The 16,896-nt window shown below is 29.3% G+C and overlaps 1 protein-coding gene across 1 annotated transcript in view; it reads left to right on the forward strand.

Moving 5' to 3' along the window:
• Positions 1 to 1,157: 1,157 nt before the first annotated feature.
• The window catches only part of LOC123305283 (neural-cadherin-like), a 573,352-nt gene continuing 557,613 nt past the window's right edge, over positions 1,158 to 16,896 (forward strand). Inside the window, exon 1 of the mRNA XM_044886960.1 lies at positions 1,158 to 2,694. Within this exon, the coding sequence (XP_044742895.1) occupies positions 1,158 to 2,694 (1,537 nt within the window). The remainder of the gene's footprint in view (positions 2,695 to 16,896) is intronic.

Here is a 16,896-nt window from a genome sequence, read left to right on the forward strand (position 1 = left end):
TTCTAGGGGATTTTCTGGAAGTTTCTATGGAAAAGTTGAAGTTTTCCCGTAAATTTTAAGTAATTTCCTGTCGAATATCGAAAACCGCATTTTTCTAGCGTTTCTAGAAATCCCTTTGAATTTGTATAAATGAGTGTATCAGTCAGTGAGTCAGCTTCAAATGGGGCTATATTGCATTTTAGACTAAGAAGATATTGATCTAAGTTTTAGTTCAGATTTTGTATATAATCCTACTTTTTAAAACGAAAAGTAGCTATAATTGGGAGAGCCATTTTATGCGGTCTGTTCTTGAAGTAGAATACATAGTTTGTCTTATCGATACATTTTAGCGTAATAGATATAGGAAAAGTTGCCATTGTTATTATTATCCTACCCACCTAAAAAATACCCTAAACCAACAGTTTTTTTGATAAACAAGTTGATAATTTTTACTGTGACTTCATTAGAAATTCCTGAAGTCAATTTTAATTTTAATGTAATAAATTGAGTCTGATGCGACCTTCGGAGTCCACACGAAAAACTTCCCAGAAAAATAAAAAGTTATAAAAAAGTCTTGTTAACATTTATAGATCATGTTTCGAACATGTTTTGCAGCTTATGCTGAAACGATCATTATCTCCATAGATAAATGATGAGCTTCTTCCACTTTTCAAATTCTGTTTATCGAGTTTTTTCCAGTTTTTTTTATTACCATTAAAAAACGGCTCAATGAATTCTGTTGCAAACTCTTTCACTTCTTAATTACGCGATTACGCGTCGAATAAGTCACGTGTTAATATCATAATTGGTTGCGAGATAATCGAGACGACAAAATCCGAACGGACATATGCACATACGTACACACACACATACAGACATCACATTAAAAAGTTTTGATTTGGATATTAAGGCCTTGAAACCGCGGGAATGTGTAAAACTGGAGATTTTCAAAATAGGCCCCATTACATTATCTTTAATAATACTTATACACAACAAAGCGTTGCTGATTTTTCCATCACAAATAAGCACACCTATCAAAATTTATTTTCAATGAGAATACAATGAAATAGCAATAACAACATCCAACTCGTTTTTTCTTTACAGCATGCTGACATAAAAGATAAACAAAGTACTAAATTTAATGTATGAAAACCTCACTATATAAAATAGTCACAAATATGGCAGAGAAATCCACAATGGGAGTGAAACATCGATCGCAAAATACTGGATCATCATCTGGGAGCGGATCATCACATCGTTGTGGATCAGTTACTTATAGTCATTTGAATATAGTCATCACAACCTTAATAGTGTTTGCATTAACAGTGTTTTTATGTGGTAAATTAGTGACTTGTAATGTTATTAACAATAATGTAATTAATAGTGATATAATTGCAACACATCATCATCCAGACAATAGTTTTAGCCTTTCAGTGATCCCACACGACATTCATCCAGGATACAGTGTTAAACAATTCATAACGAATAAAACACAAAATTTAAATTTTCATTTAGTTGAAACTGGCTTCTCCGAATTCTTTACAATACTTGAGAATGGTTTATTGATGACCACATCTGATGTGAGTCCATTAATCAATCAGCCAATTAATTTAATTGTATTGGAACAGAGTCCAAATACAACATCATCGCATACATTACAAGTATTCGTATTGGATCGTCGAAATATGTTACGTTTTAAAACAACGGAGGATTTACATGGACATGTTCTAGAGAATATGCCATCAGGTACACGTGTTAAAGGATTAACGCTAATTCAAGCGACGACAATTGGAAAACGTACTACACCTATTGTGTATACAATTATCGATGGGAATACAGACGATGCATTTACTTTACAAAATAGTATGACCGGGGAAATTCATGATAAGATTGCAATTGACGAACGTAATGAAGGTGTTTACTTAGTTACTGCTAAAACTTTGGATCGAGAGGCAATTAATAATTATACATTGACGTTAGAGGCTTGTGATCGTACCGGAATAAATAAGGCGAATATTAAAATTCTTATAAACGTAGACGATGATAATGATCACAGTCCAATTTTTACTGAAAAAGTATATAGATTTGTTATCGGAGATTCAGAAAACGTCGAGAGTGATAATACTACGGAAGATAAATGGAAACGTTTTTCAGCAGTTGGTAAAGTCGAAGCTACTGACGCAGATGGAGATAAAGTTATTTATAAATTATTAGTACCAAGTAATATTGTTGTAATCGTCCCACAAACTGGAGAGTTACTATTAACAGGAGAACCCCCACAAAATTTGGAAAATGACATGGAAGTAGAATTATTAGTCGAAGCTCACGATTTACGAGTACCCAGTCGTAATTCCAAACAACCGGCACAAGTTTTATTTGAATTGAAAGCACCACCCAAACCGGTGGAATTAGATGAAGCATTACAGGAATTAGAAGATCGTGAATTGCATCGTGGTAAACGACGTGTAACACGTGCTGTGCGTCCAACGAAACGTGTTGATTTCGCTGAATCGGAAGGTGACACAGAAGGTAGAAATGTTTTTCAATTAGAGAAAGAAACTGATCGGGAGACATTTAAGATACGTGATGAAAATCCATGGGTGACTGTTGAACCAAATGGCGCTGTGCGTGTAAAAAAGAAGTGGGACTATGAAGAATTAGGACCAGAGAAAACTATTGATTTTTGGGTGACAATTACAAATGCTGGAACAGCCGGTAAGTTTTTAATTTTGTTTATACCTATTCTCTAAAAATATAATATGATCATCAATTTTTTTTAGGGGGTATATTAAAACTTTCGAAGGGGGAATATTACAATAGAAACATAAATCAAACCTTATTTATCAAAATGTTTCCCCAATTTAAAAATATTCAATTTTGATTATTTGGTTTGTACTGAGTGTTGTCAATACGATGCAGTGTTAAATCTTAATGGAATAGGTAAAGTCTAGCTATCGTTAGCTAACTCCCCTGTTCTCTATTTGTAAGACATGTGGTTGCGTAATGTCTTCATATAAACATTATTTCTAGTACTTTTAGTTAATGCAACTATTATTCCAGAATGTTTAAGGTTTTATCTAGAAGATTCGATAATGGAAAATGTATGTCCTGTTTATTGAATGAATTGTAATTTACGAAATTTATTTTGTTATATATAACAACTGGAAATTAAGCTGGCTTTGGGGTGGATAAAATAATATCAATAAACGTTATATCTTAAATTGATGGCTTTTACGAGATGTTCTAAGAGATGTTTATATTTACGGATATGAGATTGTATCTACGTTTAACGAAAGATTGTTCAAGAGTCAATGAATATATTGCCTGGATTCACATGGGGTCGTAAAGTTAGTTTATTAAAAATATAATAAGAAATTAGCGTATTCGATATTTTATAGTCCACCGATAGGGGTTCTTATCTTATAGAAAATAAAATGTTTGCCTGGTGAAACAGAGGTGCCCGGCACAATAGATTTTTGTAAATTCTAAAAAAGTGTTTTGTAAATTCAAAATAAACTATTCCTTGAATATTATTTTAATAAAAGTTTTATATGCATATTCAATCTATAATTTAATTTTAAATTTCTGTGAAATTCTTGTATTTGCAGTACTTTTTTTTCATAGAAAAAATTGTAATAAATTGTTTATTTTTAATTTAGAGGACATATTAAAAAAAGTTGAAGAGTGTCGATGTCAGTACATCATACTATTTTCAATTTTCAAAGACGAAAAGACTTTATAAAAATTATGAAATTTTAAAAATATTCAGATTTCAAAAGCTTTAAAAGAATATTTTTATCAAGTTTTAACTTTAATTGTTTCTAAGAAAAACTGATATAAAAAGATACGTTTGCAATATTTGTAGAATATTCCAGAAGGATTTATTTATCTTAAGATTTATTAATTAAAAAATTGAACATCTTGACAACAAATTGAAAAGACAGAAAACCATGTTTTTTTCTATGAAAAAAAAGCTATAACCATATACCATCATGATATAAAATACTAAACTGGGTATTAAAATTTCAAAATGCTTCGAAGACTTTTGTCTCAGCCGAGATCTTTGGTTCTGTATTCAGGCATTTGACTAAAAGTATTACACAATTTATCACGCAATGAAAACTAAAAAATTCTAATATACATAGCGTGCAGAATACAGCTAACGTCAAGGGTAGCAAATTAAGCAAGTTTCTACTACACATGTATGATTTTTTTTAAATAGGGCAGAAATGATGCAACTTTTGGGTATTCTAAAATACTGCAAATCTCTTAGTCGGATAAAGGATACATAAAATAGCCATTCTTAGGGAGTCCTCAATGACAGCTCCGATTTTCATGATTTTTTTTTCCAAAATGATTCCTTTTGTATTTTATTTAAAAATCAGAAACATTTCAGCCCAGCCAAAATCGCTAATGATAGAAGTTTGTTTCGAGAGGATATTGATTTTATACTGTAGGTGTCATTTAAGAAAGGGATTTTTTTTAAATTCATCCCCTCAAAGGGTGAAATAGGGAATAAAAGTTTGTATGAAAATATGTACACACCGTCATTGCTACATTATCACCAATTAGTATGGGTTTTATTTTGTTTTCGAAAAAGTTAGGGTTCCGCATTAAAAGTTGAAATCCATTTTCATTGTTATTAAGTTAAAATACATATTTTGTAACTATTTTTAACTTCCCTTTTGTTTACTATTTAATGGAATTTAACTTATCAAAGAAAATGCGGCCATATCACTTGCTGATAATGTAGCATTCGATAGATGAAAGAATTATTAAAATCGGCTAAGTATTGAACTCAAACTTATACAAACTTTCATCCCCTATTTCACTATTTTAGGGGATGAATTTCGAAAAATCCTTTCTTTAATGACGCTAAGTATAAAATCAATATTCTTTCGAAATTACAAACTTCTATCATTAGCGATTTAGGCTGGCCATCGATATATCAGTCGCGTCGTTGCCTATTCCCCCTCCAAATTATTTCCCCCACCTGAAATGTTTCTGATTTTAAATAATATACAAACAGAATCATTTTGAAAAAAAAAATCATAAAATCGTATGTTATTTTATTTAAAATAAATTTGGTATGAAGTTGATAAATTTACCATCTATGCATGGCGCGTTGTTCTACATGCAACGCATATTTGTGATATACTTAAAACGCTATTTAATAATAATTTAAATAACTTTTTTGTGACCAAATTAACTTCCCAATAAAATTCAGCAATAATTTTCTTTTTAATATTTCGAGTTATATAAGTGAATTTGTTAAGAATTCGATATAAAATAAAAGTATGTTTAACGATATCGTTAAATGTAGATTTAAAATTTCTTAGAACATTCGTGACTAACTTTATAATATTATATAATAATATTTTTCCTAGCATATTTTTATATAAAGTTTATATAATTTAAATGAATATTTGCAGTTGTAAAAATCATTCCACATGTATAGCTATAAATATTAAAGTGGTTTTGGTTTTTTGTTTTCTTATCATAGAACGGGTGATGACGATAGCATGCGAGAAAATTGAAGGATATGTAAAAACTTGTGTGCAATTGTCGGAAAATTTGGGGAGCTGGTTGACTATTATGCAAAAATTTTTTTTTCGTGTTTATACTAAAATATGCAAGTCTAAAATATTTTATTGTTGCTGTGTCTTCACCGATAAAATCAATTCGATTTTCATATTTCAGAGTAAAACTAAAAACAATTTGAATTAGAAATTTTATAAGTTTTTATGTATCTTTTAATATTTCTAGAGGTATAAGCGAGGCAATCGTGGAGTGAAATCTGTCACCGTCTCCTAGGCTAATATAATATTGCATTGAATAACGATTTATTTGAATAATAACGTTTGAAACAAGGAGGTACCGTTTGGTATAAGTTAATGAATTAATAATGATATATAAAATTGATATGAAATTACTTTTCTCGTTTTTGATATTTCATTTTTGTATTTAGGTCAAAATATATTGGAAAAATTTTATTTAAAGATTCGTTTTAAAGTATAGCTATAAGTTCTTTTAAATATTGAATGAGATTGACATTTGTGCATGGTATTGTGAATATTCCATTGGTAAATTGCGGCAAAGAGTGAAGGCTGTCTTCATGCTGTTGTAGACAATCGAAAATGTATACAGCGGTTTTTCTAAAGAAAAGAACAAATTTGCCATTGGTAATATCGGTTTTTATGCTAAATAATATTTGCACTCAGCATTCACTTTTTAAGATTTACAAATAAACAAAAAATTTTCCACCTTTGCAACACTTGGCGCAAAGCGGTAAAAAATGATTGGGGCATTTCTTGCAGAGATACAGATTAATAATTTTATCTGGATGAAATCTTCTGCCAGTGAGTGTTGGAAACATTAGAGGGAATCATAGATCAATTATCTAAGTTAAAGAAACGTAACATAGCTCTTCTTCTGCAAGGGCTCTTTCGTTTATAGTTGCCATTTCAGTATAAAAAATTGCAACGTTTTCGAAATATGATAGTAGAATTAATCCTACAGTCGAGTAGAATTAATACCAGTGTATGAAAAAAATGCATTTGTGAAAATATAGAATGTAGTACTAAGACAGGCTACGTAAATGTCTATAGAATTTGAGTCCTTGTACGTAGTATATCTTTTCTGAGGTTATGTATATAAATTCGATGTTTATGTAATAGTAATGAATTATTTCCTTGCGCTTCCACAATAAAAATAAAAAAATTTTTTACAACTGGTGCAAAACTGTTTTCTGTTTATTTTTATAATTCAACGATCGATCTGTTAATTAATAAAACTAAGTACCATTCCCATTAATCAAGATTAATTATTTTCGAAGCTTCTTTTCCATAAATAGAAATATTCTTTTAATATATAACTCTCCTCTATTTTGTTGGGAAATATTCTTTGTGTACAGTTTTGAAAACTTTCCTAAAAGTATTCATCTAAATCTGGTAAAGAAAATATAAACAACATCTGAATACCTGATAATATAAATAATAAATTGTAATTAAATAGCTGTACCGGTCACGGGTCATAATCAATCATATAAATGTAATTAAAGAAAATGAATTATCGATTTATTTACAAAATAGAAATAAAATAATAAAGAAGATACTTTTACACTTAATTTATAATTGAAAGTAGTATTCAAATGGAATGAATCATCATTTTATTTGGAAACAGTAGTAGTGCAAAGCAAATGCATATAACATTGATTGATAGATGAATGAATGAATGAATGGATGGTTGGAGTTAGAGTTGGATGGCTGTAATAATGTATCTATTACAATGTATATTATTGGTTGTATATGTTACATGGTAATAATATATGTACATATATACATACAGTGCTAGGAAAAACTACGACAACCCACAAATTACTTTTAAACGAGGCGTGGGCGAGTTATTTTAAGTAAAAGCCACCATTGTTATAAGTTTATTGCGTGCCATAAAGTTTACTGTGTTTCTCTTTAGGTAAGTCCGCATTGCTCATAGAGGAGGAAGCGAGACAGATATACGACTCTTATACCTATCTCATAGTTTCTCTAATAGTAATGAGATAGGTAGAAAAAAAATGTTGTCTCTCTGTCTTACACGTATTATTGGTTGACACTGGTTAGGGTATCACTGTCTTACTCGTATGTTAGATACAGAAGTCTGAGTGAGTGGCTTCTCTAAGCCACGTTTGCCCATGGATGTTTTAAACGGTTCAAGATAAAATGCTGAAGTTGTACGATAATTGATAGTACAGGAGACGGTATAAGATCGACCTTTATTCATATGATAACCTGATCAGACACATTTTTTATGAAATTCTATTGATTGATAATATCACGCCTGTGATAGCTTGACTATCGAAAAGAGTCCATGGCTATTTTAAATTAAATTAATTTAAATCAATTTTTTGCAGGAAAACCTATACCATTAATATGGTATATTAATTTTGATTGGTTAGCAGATCCTTTTAGATTCGTTCATACTGTATGAACAGATAAGTAATATAAGTAACTACATCGATCTGTAAATCAATCAAAATTGCTACCAAAAGACAATTTAATTTAGAAAATAATGGTATAGGCTTGCCTCCAAAAAACCGTTATGAAAAATATTGATTAAAATTAATTTAATTAAAAAAAGCCAGCGAACACTTTTCGAAAGGCAAGCTATCATAAAAGTGTATTTATCAATCATTAAAATTTCATTAAAAATATGCCTCAGCTAGTTATCAGATGGGAAAATAGACCTTATTACCGTCTCTTAGATACGAGTTCAATAAATCTATAATAAAGATGAATTCTCAAAATTTTTTTAAACGGTTCTAGATAAAGAATTGAATTTTTTGTAGTTTTGAATTAAAATATGAATCTTTTCACGGCATTACCGCTCTCGTAACCTAATGAAACCGATTTTCTACATGAATATCACGAACTTTGAAAAAATTCGTTTCGACTTTATTTTGCAGAAAAAAAAGTAATTACTACCTTTTTCAAAATCCGTTTTAATTGTCTTGAAAAATCCTTTCAAATGAGCCACCACTCGGCCTCCCGTTACATTAAAAAAAAAACTTTGCTTATTTTTGATCCCCAACAAAGAAAAAACCTGCTTTTGTCCTATTGAACTCATAAAAATTGCAATCCTTAATCTCGAACCGTTTAAAAGTAATTTGAGGGTGGCCGAACTTTTTCCAATCACTGTATATTACAGACATGTATAAATAAATACATTATAGTTTATTTTTGAAAATTCAAAAGCTTCGAAATTATCAAAGCTTTGTAGAATAGTCATGTTTGTTAAAAGGATTGTTGTTATTGTTCCCTTGCCTTCCTACTCCCTGACGGAAACTCCGTTTGAAACAAGTTTATTAAATTTGTACTTCCTTTTATTGTCATCGCTTCCACCATTTGATTAAAAAAAGATTTAACGCACAGATATTACCACTAAACTCTCTTATTATTTATGCGTGACAAAGAACTGTCTTTCGTTAAAAAATACTCTCCAAAATTTCTAAAACCATTACTTAAATAATGAAATAGGATATAAATGTTTTGTGTGCATTTTTCTTTTTTCAATTAAAGTTAGGCAATTCGACTTTGATGATAAAAAACTTTTTTTCAAGTTTATTTTACACAAATACTACGAAATTTGATAAAGGTTTTAAAAATGTTTATTTTAATAAAGATGTACCTTAAGAATCGATGAATATATACTAACTAGGATCAACTACCCATTTATTAACTCACACGCATGCAATAGGCAGGTATAAAAATCAATTGTTCTCCACTACCGAATGTAATAAAACAAATATAAATATCATTTACCTTTAAGATATAATAAATTTAAATTAAATAACTAGTTAGTTAATATGTACTATTATTGTAGATACCTATTTACCTGTATAATTTACTTATCAATTGACTCATTCATTATTATTATATATTTATAAGATATATCTCAATATTGTTATAACTATTCAAATTAATGCCTGAATAAAATGATTTATTTAATTAGAAATGACTGAATAGTGATAGTAACTAACTACTGCCAATATTTATTTAAAACTAGCTTGATATCCGCCCGCTTCACTGGGCTTAAAAGTAACAACCACTGCTTTATAGCCTCCAGCTCTCTAGATCTTACTTATACCCTTTCCATAACTCTCGAAAGGGTTGTTTTACACAGCTAAAATATACGCACAGTTTTCTATTTGTTTAAGTGTAAAATACCTAGTCATAATTCATTGATTAGGTCAGAAAAGATGGCCATTAATTTTTTTAAATTCATTTATTATTTTTAATTTTTACAGAAATCTTTAATTCATGGTTCAAAATGATGATCATAGACGGGGCAGTAAAATGTCAAAATAAATCATTCAAATCCATTCGGTAGTTTTTGCGAGAAATACCAATTCAAAAATAACACCATTTAATGAAATTTAATTTTTTTGGAATCCTCAAAAACAGTTGTAGTGGACCAAATTGTGAATCTAAACCATCCTCGAATCCCCTTGATCTCACACAAAAAATTTCATCAAAATCGGTCCAGCCGTCTAGGAGGAGTTCAGTGACATACACACGCACAGAAGAAAAATATATATATAAAGATTTATAAAATATATAGGGATAGCAATTGGTTCGGATTGGTTAGCATTATTTAAACAGCTCGTTAAATTATATATAGAAGCAAGCATAGCCAGTATATAATCGGGATTTTCAGAAAATAGTTCAGAATTTAAAGAATAAAATAGCCGAATTATTGTAACTCTCAAATGTGACATGTCCTGTATGTTAAAAATATATACCTATAGATTAACAGTTATAAATAGTTTGATACATTCATTCATCCTCACAAAATTTCACATTTATAATATATCCGTATATCGTATACTTGTCTAGATATTGGCATGATTCTTGTGGTTAGGCCCTCTTTTAAAATATCCTTACCTTACTTAGGTGCTACATACATAATGTAATTTAATACAATGATCTTCTTCTACCATCTAATTCTATTTATTTTAGATAGGTACTTTAATCACCCAGGTGGTTTAACGAAATAGTCGATGTTTCATTCACATTCAAAAGTTAATATTCAAATTTATTGTGTAGCATTGTACCATTGATCAATTAATTTATACTTTTCTTTAAAAAAAATTAAGTCAGTAATAAGGTATTTCTTTCCCAGCACTGTAGTAAAAAATTATTGGCTAATTATCTGTGCTATACGCATGTACACAACTATAGGTTTCAACCAAGTTCTTTTACTGCTTACTGTAGTATTACTACTACTAATGAATACAATACAAGTAAGAAATGCATATATATAGCAGGATGAATACATACATACATCCCCTCCATTAAAAATAATACTCTAAATGTGATATTTTATGGAAATTTAATAGTAAATAATTTCACTGGAACAATTTAAAAAAATTTCCATTTCCACACGCTTCTCCTATGTTACGTGTGTTAAAAATTTCATTTTAAATTGGAATTATCTCATGCTAGGCGTGCTAAATTTTTTTAACAGCATGTGCATTAGGCTTTTAATTACTTATATTAAAAGTTTTGAAGATTTCTTAATATTTTGCTTGCGTGACCCAATTAACTACCTTAAATGTTGTTTTAAGACATTACTGGACTCTATAATTGTTGTAGATTTCTTCATGTCCGTAAAAAGTCCAATAAAGTATACAAAGTCAATTAGATTTTGTATTAAACGCAATATAGGGAAAACCAACGCAGAGATTCATTGTAGTCATAGGTTCATATTTTATCTTTCCGGAAAATGTTGTAATATTATTATGATTTGATCATTGTTAAGATCATCGCATGACATAAGTTAAACGAAAAGAGCAGTTTGCCAAATTTTTAAGTAAATCTCTATGAAGAATACCTGCGAAGATATTCTTGCAAAAGAGCGATTTATTTCCTTATTTTTGTTCAGAGATATTTTTAGATTTATATTCGGGAATTTGATTTTTATAACTATCCTAATTCCCGTAAAACGTCGGCTAACCAGGCTCATTGTTATTCTGTCTTTAGTCGGTTTCATTCTATTAATAGTTTGATAATCAACGTGCCAGTATAAGTAATTATAAAAAATACCAAACTTGCATGCCTGTTCTATTTATGTTTATAATAAGAAAACAGTTAAGATAAAATAAATATTTATTTATAAATATTTTAATTAATTTAGGTATATAAAAACTGTTAAAAACTTTTTTAATTATTATGTATTGTTCAAATTTAATTGTTATATCCGGGATGCTTTGAACACAATATTCGCGTTATTTACAATAATTATTCATATTTCCTCATTCGTATTCCAACAATATTATTCATATAAATGATTCAAATACGTTTACAAACATTTCAATGAAATGTGTTGTAGCCTATATATAATACCATGTGTTTCAAAAATTATTTTTCATTATACGGTTGTTAATGTTAATTTGGTGGACGAATATATAAGATTGTCTTAAGTTATTATAGCAAGACTTCGTTAAATGATAGCTCACTTTAAATAAAAAAATGACAATTTCTCGAAAAATTTAAAGCCGTGTAAGCGTCATTTTCTAGATACTTGGAATTTTAGAAAAACAGAATATTATTGTAAATTTGAAAAAGATAGAAATTTAGCACCCAATGCCATAAGCATGGTGCATTGTATTCTTACGTTATTGTATTTGCAATAAAGTAAGTTGCGTTAGTAATTTTTTCTCGAAACGAGACGGTGGCATACCCATAGCACTACCGCTACCACATCAAATTTAAATTTTCTAAGCAGTCATTTTGATAATAATGTAACGACAAATTTGCATTATTTCTACCATTGGATGTCCTGCTGTTTTTGGACCACTCTGTATAAATCTACGCTTCTACCAAATTGACAACGATAATCGTATTTGATAAAATGAATATTTCCTCTTAATTTTTCAAAAGCATTTTGCATTTTTGGAAGTAAGCAAGTGACAATTTTCGAATATTTTGTTTAACAGGAAAATGTATACTCTTCCTATACTTAGACTTAGTAAATATTCAAATATATGCTCGAGCATAGGGGGAAATGGGTTAATTAGAGTTTTGGATAATTATTCATGCCATGGGAAAGATGTTGGACGTATAGTAGCATAGTATGGTTCATAGTATCTGGGTTTTGAGGTAAAGACAAAGATTGAGCAAAATTGAGATTCCCAACTTTAAAAAAAAATCAAATGCAATATTACCTTAATCGAATACTAAGTTTAGTCCCAAGTTTGTAAAGCTTAAAAATATTGATGCTACGAACAAAATTTTGTTATAGGTGTTCATAAAATTACCTAATTAGTCCATTTCCAGTTGTCCGTCCGCCCGTTTTTGAACACTATAACTCAAAAACGAAAAAAAGATATCATGCTGAAATTTTTACAGCGCTCTCAGGGGGTAAAAATCGAGGGAGAGTTCGTAAATGGCCAACATAAGTCATTTGGTCTTGGGTCCATAGAACCCATCTTGTAAACCGTTAGAGAACAAAAATTTAAATGTAAAAAAGGTTCCTTATTAACAAAATAAACAACTTTTGTTTGAATCATCTTTTCGTAAACATAACTGTTTACTGTGAGAGCGCAAATTGAATAGTAATGTGACAGTGTATTCAACACTATCTATACATGGTATTTTAACAATTTACTTAGTCAATAGTTTGTTTTCACTAGAATTTTATAAAATCGTAACTACCTTTAAATATACGCATGTCCAAACAGTTTGATAAAACAAAAACAAATATAATATTCCATCATTGTAATAGTTTGGTAATCAATTATGAATGGCTTACATGTTTGAATAGTATTTATTATCATTATATCCCTTACATTTATATACATAAAATTTGGGATATCGGAAGTAAATGTTATATAAATACCAAAAACTTTCCAGTTGATAAAACTCCTTACTATATTTATGTGTGATAGTTTTATGAATAAAGTTGTTTTATTAGGTTTACGGAAGACAATGTTGGTGTGGATGTGTGTATGTTTTACTCACTCATCCTTTTTACTTTTTAGTTAAATTTGTATATGTAGATTTTTTAGATCATATTTTGTTTTGTTTGTTTTGGTAAAAAATTCAATCTTTTTTGTTTATTGACCTCTTATGTTTGTTTATTGACCTTATTTTCTATGAGATATTGTTCGCTTTTGAAAAAAGAAATATTTAAAATTATCCCTACCTGATGTTTTTTACTCCTTATCTTACTATTTTGCAATTCATAATAATTCTAAAGTGAAGTTACGGTTGTTCAAGATCCTTCCCTGAAGAAACGATAAAATTAGTTATTTTCAGTGTTAGCAATGTTTCAAGTGCGAATTTTGTGTTCTGTACCCGAAAATCGGCTCAGTTTGGAAAAGGCTTTAAGAAAAGAGGCAATTTAATGGAGAGTGTTCTTAGATATGTTTCAAATGCGAGTTAAGGGTTCCGTAGCCGAAAAATTTGTCGAGAGTTTTTTAAATTTTGTAAATTTCACTTGTAGTAAAAAAGTCTTCACTATAAAAATGTTTAACCAATAGATTCCAATAGAACAATAGAACAACAAGTAAACTTTGTTTCTCAAATTTATTCCTATACTATTCCTTAAATTTAGTCTTAAAAACCATAAAATCAGGTATCGAAAAGTCTCCGAACAAAATTTTTCAACGAAAAGTTGATTTGTTGACCATTGTTTGACTCGGAAGGTTCCCAGCGGAAAATAAAACTAGACTCCCTTTTTTCAATCTCCTCGCAAATGAGAAGACCTGTACTTTTAAAATTTCATTTCACATATGAAAAAATTAGCTTAAAACTTTAAAAAAAATCATCCTGTATTTGTTTTTTCTTTAAGTATTGTCTAAATACACGGAAATTATTTTGGGATCTTTATACTGTGTGTGGTATGTCTTCGAAAGACTCTATTTTAAGAGTGACTGAAAGGAAACACCATCATTCACCCTTTTATACAAACTCTAAGATCTTCTGTTTTATGGGTACTTCAAATTGGAATATATTAAAAAAAAAACAAAAGCATTTCCCCTTGTGTTTGTACGTAATTTGACAATAGACAGAAGTATTAGCCTGTCCATCTAATGAATACAAAAAGGGTTTTATTTGACACATGTAAGATTTATACTGTGCTTATGATCTTAATTAGTATGACGTAGTTGGAGCCACGTATTACGTTACAACTTATATTACAAAATATTATTTATATATTTAAGGTGACATGGTGTTTATAAAAGATGGTATTATATATTTAAAGCTACGAAAAATTATAACATATGAAAAATAAAACTCGCGTATTGTAGAGCACCATCACTAAAGTCATATTTTGCTCTCATTATACTGGAGAGTTGACACCTATAAAAGGTATCTCTTTGACCCTAACCAAACCTACATTCCAATTTTCAACCCTCAGATTCATTTTGCAGAAACTCTACGTTTATTCAAAGCCATTAAGTCCTAACAAAAAAACTTAATATAATGACATGAAAAAGGAAAAGAAGGTTGGGAAGATAAGACTCCTAAAAGACTTATACTTGACACCCAACCTACATACCGGTTTCGAGCCCTCTTGTCAAATTTGGGAGGTTGAATGAAGTTTTAAGCAATAAAATCCGCCAAAAACGTAATATTTTGACTTAAGAAAGAAAGCAAGGGAAAGCTATCTCCAAAGAGCACATCCTTGACATTAGTTCCCTTCTCTTGGAAATCCGCCCAAATTTCGGATAAATTCGGATAAAACGTCCTCCAGTTTATAATAGCGATGTTCCTAGTAAAACCCTATATGCTGATTTTTGCCTTATTTAAACTAAAAGGGGTTGGTGGGGAGATGCCCAAAAGTAGCGATCCTATACTCTTCCCCATCGACCTTGGGCACATACAGACATAAGTCTATATTATCGTAGAATATATGATTAAAAACATAAATCCCAATAAACATTAAACTCCTCCTAAACAGTTGACAGTTATTGGAGATTAATATTGAGAAATCATAGTTATTGAATTGTTTAAAAAATTATTATAAAAAATTTAAATCTTGTTCGTAACTAGTCCTGTATTGTAAATAGAGTGGCTCCAATTAATTCTACTAACACTGTTTTACTTTTTTATATTTTTTTTTTTTTTTTTTTTACATAACTATCGGTCTAATTGTCTAAACGATATCAACCAGCCTGTGCCTTACTTGAAGTTTACTTGAAAATTGTTATACAATACCTTAAGTATTGAACAACGTTGTATTTTTGTATTTGTTATAGCTAGTTGGTGTATACAGTATGAAAATAAAAAAATTTTTACTTAGAGTTTAAAAAAACTAAAAAGCACATTATTATTATCTAACATGGACTGAAAATTACCAAAAAAATTCTTATGGTAACGTAAATTACAAAACAAAGCATGGGGTATTCTCTGCATGCATTTGTTATATTTAGTATTTTATGAAGCACAACATGCTTTTTAATATTGAATTTTGCATTATAATTATAATTATGTTGAACCTTTGAACCCACAAGCTTATAAAACGGTAATACTAGGTTTTAATTTTTAAATTTATTTTTTAAATTTAAGGCTAGTGAGAGCTACCTTCTTATCTCAAAAAAACTACTTTTGTACATTTTTCAAAAACCATAGTATATATATATATATATATATATATATATATATATATATATTGAATTTCCACTTATTAGTGAGCATATATCGCCCCAAAAACACATGCAACCATGTGTTTTTGGGGCGCTATATGCTCAATAATAAGTGGAAATTCAATCCGTAAAATGATAAAGTATAAATGTTATGGATAGGGACTTTCTTTGAAGGTTATTTTTTTTAACAGTGAAAAAATCAACCAATTAAGACTGTTATCGTTAAGCTTAATTTTAACTTTTAAGAAATTTAACTCTGGAACTAACATGGGGAAAAGTTTCTAAGACAAAACCGCAGGCAATATGTCTCAGTGTTTAAGCAAATATTATAATGAATTCTATGAAAGAATTTTATTATCACTGTGTATAATTAATAAACTCTCAATAAAACGCGAATAAACAACACGCCTATAGGTACTTCGATATAGTCTGGTATTTGTCGAGAATATTGGATAAATTTTGTATGTTTATAATATTAATATTTTTGCATGAATGTTATTATGTATCTGCATCTACTAACGAGTAACAAGTAACTGAAGATTGAAGTTAAACATAAAATTTTTGTTTATTTTTAATTAATGTATATTTCTTTGAGTTTGTTTATGCTATGCTGTTACGTTGAATGTGTCATACTCAATAAGTAATACCTACTAATAATCTTATGTTATTAATTTATTATTTTGGGTCATTGAACATTCAGTTAGATAAAATTATTAATTGCCCTGATTTTCTTTTTTCGTTTCGTCTTGAGCGACTAAGTTATGGAAATA

This window comes from Chrysoperla carnea, chromosome 1, assembly GCF_905475395.1.
Source record: "Chrysoperla carnea chromosome 1, inChrCarn1.1, whole genome shotgun sequence".
NCBI classification, from domain to species: domain Eukaryota; kingdom Metazoa; phylum Arthropoda; class Insecta; order Neuroptera; family Chrysopidae; genus Chrysoperla; species Chrysoperla carnea.